The sequence below is a fragment of the Buceros rhinoceros genome, unplaced genomic scaffold, assembly GCF_000710305.1.
Source record: "Buceros rhinoceros silvestris isolate BGI_N320 unplaced genomic scaffold, ASM71030v1 scaffold33559, whole genome shotgun sequence".
NCBI classification, from domain to species: Eukaryota; Metazoa; Chordata; class Aves; order Bucerotiformes; family Bucerotidae; genus Buceros; species Buceros rhinoceros.
The window spans coordinates 12,110-18,206 of NW_010430313.1; the positions used below are offsets into that span (position 1 = coordinate 12,110).

Genomic DNA, 6,097 nt, shown 5'->3' on the forward strand with positions numbered 1-6,097 from the left:
ACCTCCCCCTCGCTCCAATCTCCTCTTGAAAGAGCCTGTATTGATGAAGTTTGTCCTGTTAACGAAGCACAGAGATGTTAATCCCATGATCTGTGCGAGGGACAGCGCTGACAGGCATCTCTGCTCAGAGATGGACGCGGTTGCTTGGGTGGGACGGGTGGGACGGGATTTTTTAGGTGATTGTGCAACAGGGCTGACCTCTGGGACGTGAGGCTGGGGAGAGGCAGGAGTGGTGCCTCCAGCAGCACAGAGCGGGTGGCTTCAGGAAGCGCAGGCTGGCAGGGCCCTGTCGAGCAGTGCCACCTAAAGGCACAAAGTCTTTGTGCATCAGAAGGCCAAACCCAAACCCCAGCAGTGTGATCCGTCGCAAAGGGGAGCTGAGTGACGCAGCCACTGGTTCAAAGGAAGGTGACGTTTCTAAGCGGGGCAGAATGAAGTTCTGGCTGTCACTAGGAGAAAGCCTGTTTGCAGTGAACCAGAGCAGTGCAAAGACCTCAGGGACAGGCTCTTTTGGTTCCTGCTAATGAGCATCTGCATCCTCCACAGGTACTTCCTGCTCTGCGTAAATTACTTTTTCTATGGCGAGACTGTGACGGATTATTTCTTCACCCTGGTTCAGAGAGAGGAGCCCCTGCGGATCCTCAGCAAATACCACCGCTTCATTTCTTTTGCTCTGTACCTAACAGGTAGAGACCACTTTTTCTGTTGGTTACCTTGACTGGGCTGGAGGGGAGAAATCTCCTTGACCTCCTCTGTCCTGAGAATTGTGTCCAGTGCAGTATCTACGGGAAATGATCTCTGCTCCTCGGTGAGGCTGTAAGCTTGGTTAGAGTAGTGCGGGCAAATCTCTTCCATGAGGCTCCGTAGAAGGAAGCTCCATACTTGCTTCTGGACAGCCAGGCTCCATCTGTCCAGGTGTCACTTGTGGGCAGTGGTATGTTGTGACTTCCAAAGGAGTGCGTTCTTCCACTCCCTGTCGCTGCTTTACTCAGATAAAACCCCGAGGAGCTGTGCAATATCGTGGTAAAAAAGTATTTCTCGCTGTTGAAGATACATTCCCTCCACTTACTTCACTTCTGTCTCCCACCAGGTTTCTGCATGTTCGTCCTGAGCCTGGTGAAGAAGCACTACCGCCTCCAGTTCTACATGGTAAGGTCCCTGCGGGGCCTGGCTGCCCCCGCTGGCGGCAGGGCAAGGGGTCACGGAGGGTGCTTGAAGGTGTTGTGTAGAGGACGACATGCCCGCAGATGCTGCTGTGCTGGTTGTGCCTTGTACTGCTGCCTGCAAGGAGAGGTTCTGGGAGCAGAATGTGTTTTCGGAAGCTGGCTCTGACCAGGTTGCCCTGCCAGCCTGCGTCCTCTTCTCTCAGCACTTGTGGGTGCTGTTAAGGACAATTCTGCAAGCTGGGGGGCTGCACATGGCTGCTTGGCTCCTGTACATCGGGGACATCGGGATGTCCCCCTTTTCCCAAACATCGGCAAGGCATCGCTCGTGTTTGACCGTCGATGTGGCTGGTTTTGCTTCCCAGTATATCCAGCACACGGGATACAGCCGGGCTATCTGTCAGTCTTCTCCTCTTTTAGAAGGCCCACTTGAGTGAGATGATGGGGCGGGGATGGGCTGGGGAGCGGTGGGTCCAGCAGAGCTCCTCCCACTGAAGGTCACCTCTGGGCCTGAGCTGGGGGACATGCCCACCAGTTACTGCGGGTGGCTGTGCCCTGCTCCGCGTGACTCCCGGTGTTTGCTGGGGAAGGAGCGTGCTGGAATGCTCTTGGGCAGGAGCTGTGCTCTGTCTGAGGCAGCTCCAGCGCCTGAGTGCCGCCAGCAACGGGCATGGGCAGTGTCCCCAGGCACTGGACTGCCCGCTGTCTTCTCTTCCAGTTTGGATGGACCCACGTGACGTTGCTGATCGTTGTTACCCAGTCGCACCTCATCATCCACAACCTCTTTGAAGGAATGATATGGTGAGCTGCTGTTGGTTTCCCTGGGAGCTTCCAGTGGTTGCTCCTTGTATGGCATTGCGGGGGCAGGTGTTGATGTGATGGCACTGGAAAGTGTCTCGTGAAGCAGCTGCTCATTTATTTAAGTCTTGGAGTTGTCTGATCTTGGCACTTCCCAATGGTTTGGTTCTTCTCCCGTCTAGGTTCATCGTCCCAATTTCCTGTGTGATCTGCAATGACATCATGGCGTACATGTTCGGGTTCTTCTTTGGCCGCACACCACTCATCAAGGTTTGGAACGCTTTGGTGGATGAAAGAGGCTGTTTGACTTCTTAGGGTCTTAGTCCCTTGTTCCCCCATCTCCAGAGCTGTGGCTTGTCATGGGTCTGAGCGGGGCTGCACACTGAACTGGGTGTTCAGCCCAGCCTGGGGGGCTGTAATGTTAAATGAACCAATTCCAGCCGAGATGTTCGTGTCAGCTCCTGAGCAAACTCCCGTTTGTTGGTTGTTCACCAGTCTGTGTTAGTCTCAGCGGTTCACAAGCGAGGAGGGGCTGTGGTGGTGTGTGCAGGTGGACAGTTGGTATTGACCCCCTTCTCCCTCTCTGGCAGCTCTCCCCAAAGAAGACCTGGGAGGGTTTTATTGGAGGATTTTTTGCCACCGTTTTGTTTGGATTGCTGGTAAGTAGCCATCAAGGTGCCTGTTTAACCCTGGGTAGGGTGACAGTCAAGCTGTAAGTTCCCCCAGCTCTTGTCAGAGACTTCGCCCTTTCCTCGCTGCCCAGGACCTGAGCTGGGCCACGCTGTGTCCTGTGCTGCGTGCGGGTACTGCAGGCGGAGCAGAGCAAACTGGGGGAGGAGTTTAGTCCCTGTTAGACCCCGTGACATGTTCATGACAAAAATTATCCATGACATTTTCTCTCTGCTGCTGCTGGATGAATGGTGTGTATCATTTCAGGGAGGTGTGGGGAATTCTCTCCTGGTTTTATGGTGATCTCAGTGTCTGGTTGTTTCCGTCCTCTTGGCCAAGTGCAGCCTGTCTCAGCCTGTTGATACCAGGAGATACCAGTTCCTACCACCGCTTGCTGAACAGATGCACTTACCAAAGGAAAATGCTTACTCTGCCGTTAGCCAATTACTGCTTCTCCAGCGACTAATCTTCTTAAGGAAGCCGGGAGCGTGGCTCCCTCCTCGCCGTGTCTCCCTGAGTGGCCTTTCCCTGCCGCGTTGTTCAGGACAGTGTTGATCCCGTTTTCTCTTGCTGCGTCTCTTTGTCTCTGCCCCGGCAGCTGTCCTACGTGATGTCTGGGTACCGGTGCTTCACCTGTCCGGTGGAGTTCAACAACGACACCAACAGCTTCACAGTGGACTGTGAGCCGTCCGAGCTGTTCCAGCTGCAGGAGTACAACATCCCCTTGGTGCTGCAGTCCGTGGTGGGCTGGGTAGGGCTCTGTTTACTGGATCTTATTCATTGGGACAGGAACACTTAGAAAAGAAGTCAGGGCTTTATTTCTACGGTCTTTGGAGGAGTATGCTGGTACATCCAGAAAAAGGGGGAATTCAGTGGTGCTCTGTCTTGGTTGAAGGCACAAGGAATTGTCCCAGGTCTGGTGGGACATTAACCCACTTGAAAACCAACTGACCTAAAGCCTGGCGAGCAGAGAAAGAGGGGCAAGCAGTGGACAGAGCTGTTCTCCTTGAAAATCCTTCTCTGACCCATTTTTCTTTCTGCAGAAGACAGTCCGGATGTACCCCTTCCAAATCCACAGCATCGCGCTCTCCACTTTTGCCTCTCTCATTGGGCCGTTCGGAGGCTTCTTTGCCAGTGGATTTAAAAGGGCCTTCAAAATCAAGGTGAGGATGGTGCAGGTCATTTACACTTTAGAAAGGGAAGCTTGAGTGGTTGGTACCGCTCTGGACCGTCCCTGCGCTCCGAGGAGCGGCAGGCTGGGAGCTTGGGGAAGGGACAGGAGGTTTGTTCGGTCACGGATAAAGTGCTGGAGCAGGATCTATTTTTATTGACTGAATGGGGAGAGACCCTAAAATTTCAACTGTGATATTCTAAACCCCACTGGGGTGCAGAACTTGAGGTAAAGGAAGAGAGACACAGTCAGGAAATTTTGCAATCTGAGGCTTCCCTTGATGTTTCTCAGGCTGGTTTCATGCATAAACAGCCCGTGTGGGGTTAAGATGCCTTGAAAGGCAAGACAGGGTTGCAGGAGATAAGCATCAGCCTTCCTGCCCCTCTGAGTGACAGTTCTGAGTTGAGCCTTGATGGCCCTCAGGCTCCATACAGGAGGCGCTTCTAAAACCAGGGAGAGATTAAACGAAATGTCTCAGCCTGACTTCTGCCTCCTGGGAGGAATTAGAGCAGGGGTGTGAGTTCGTGCCCAGAGGTCCAGGACAGGTAACGGGCATCGGACACGGCTGAACCCAATCCCGTCTGCTTTGCGCAGGACTTCGCCAACACAATCCCAGGGCACGGAGGTATCATGGACCGCTTCGACTGTCAGTACCTGATGGCTACCTTTGTGAACGTGTACATCGCCAGCTTCATCAGGTATTTATCGCTTGGCGGGGGAGTTTGGGGGCCCTGCCACACTCAGTGACAAACAGGCTTGTGATAAGAGATGGTTGTCATCCCTGTTAGATGAACATCAAGGGAGGACATGGAGGCTTGCAGGAGGGAAACATCTTTTAGCAGGGTCATGCAGAGCTGGAAGCACATCCCTCATTTCCCCAGTCTGTCACTCCAGTCCCTCTGGATCTCCTCCATGTCCCTTCTGCATCCCTGCGGGTCTTGAGCAGGGTTTCCAGAGTCCAACGAGCGAAGAATTGAATTTTGTAGCAGTAACAAGAATTCTGTAGCCAAGCACAGAATAACGCCTGTAGCTGCCTCAAAGATGGTCTGAAGGAGATGAGGAACTTCTTTACGTGGCTGCTTTGATTTCTGAGGGGGAGCATCTGGTGAGAGAAGATGCACAAGTCCCTTGAAACAGGTCGGGTTGGGTTTAGGTTTTTTGGTGTTTCTGGTTCACATCCTGGGCCATTTGACTCCGTTTCCACATCCCCCTGGGTCGAACTGGTGAAGGAACGGGCAGCGAGGCTGCTGCTTTAAGCCTGTTACTCCGATGGAATTGCACTTGGGTTGCGGGGCCGCTGAGACTCGCGCTGTGACTCCTCGGTAACGATGCTTTCGCCTTTCAGAGGGCCTAACCCCAGCAAGCTGATCCAGCAGTTCCTAACCTTGCGGCCGGACCAGCAGCTGCACATCTTCAACACGCTAAGGGCGCACCTGGTCGACAAGGGCGTGCTGGGTAGTTTGGAGGACGCATAGACAGCCGGGCGGCTGGAAGGGGACTGAACCCAGACAAGCCTCCCGCAGGAACCCCCCGGCTTGCCTGGGCCACTGGAAGCGAGAACAAGGCCTCATTTCACTGTAACTTCTCTTCCTCTCTCAGTACATGTTTGCATCTGTGGGTTTTTTAATAATATATTTATAGAGCTTTGGTTCAAATGAGCAAGTCCTGGGTTCGTAGCTGACAAGGAGTTCAGGCTCGGAAGGACTGTTGGGTGAAGTAGGAGGGTACGACCGTCCTCGTGGTCTGCTCGTAACCTTCGACACGCGTGGGCAGCGCTGAGCGTTTCCTGGGAGCGTGTTTGCACAGGGAATACGTGAAGCGTTGTCCGAAGAACCGCCCGGGCGCGTGGAGGTGAAGCCGCCGTGCTCACGGTGGCAGCTGGGGACCATCGTTCTCTCCGGTGGTGACCGCGGGTGACTGGGGGTGCCTGTGTCGGTCTCTGGGCAGGCTGGGCGGCAAGCACAAGGCTCTGGTTGGTGCAGGAGGATCTTGTACCGGTCCAGCCATGTTCCCTCTGCCCAGCCAGCCTCATGCATCCGTTTTCACTCGCTGTTTTTTGCAGTGCCTCTCACATTCCCCCGCTTACGGCTGGTATTTTGGCAAATAAGGTTTTTAAAACCAAGTAAACCGGAAATAGACTGGGGACAAGGAGTCAAGAAACGGGGAGTTGCTGTGGGAATGTGGGAGGTTCAAATTGCTTCAAAACTGAGTCAAGCAAATAGGTTTTAAAGAACATCGATGTTTCACTGAGTAATTCCTGCCAGCTGAGAACAACCCTTTAAATAACTTGGTTCAT

General features: G+C 53.7%; 1 protein-coding gene across 1 annotated transcript in view; it reads left to right on the top strand.

Moving 5' to 3' along the window:
* Positions 1 to 5,435, top strand: part of LOC104499492 (phosphatidate cytidylyltransferase 2) — a gene marked incomplete at its 5' end in the record, with an annotated part of 7,843 nt that extends 2,408 nt beyond the window's left edge. Inside the window, 9 exons of the mRNA XM_010143000.1 lie at positions 547 to 686; positions 1,091 to 1,149; positions 1,882 to 1,964; positions 2,144 to 2,231; positions 2,552 to 2,620; positions 3,229 to 3,381; positions 3,674 to 3,793; positions 4,396 to 4,499; positions 5,147 to 5,435. Coding sequence (XP_010141302.1) covers positions 547 to 686; positions 1,091 to 1,149; positions 1,882 to 1,964; positions 2,144 to 2,231; positions 2,552 to 2,620; positions 3,229 to 3,381; positions 3,674 to 3,793; positions 4,396 to 4,499; positions 5,147 to 5,276 — 946 coding nt within the window. The remainder of the gene's footprint in view (positions 1 to 546; positions 687 to 1,090; positions 1,150 to 1,881; positions 1,965 to 2,143; positions 2,232 to 2,551; positions 2,621 to 3,228; positions 3,382 to 3,673; positions 3,794 to 4,395; positions 4,500 to 5,146) is intronic.
* Between the last annotated feature and the right edge of the window lie 662 nt (positions 5,436 to 6,097).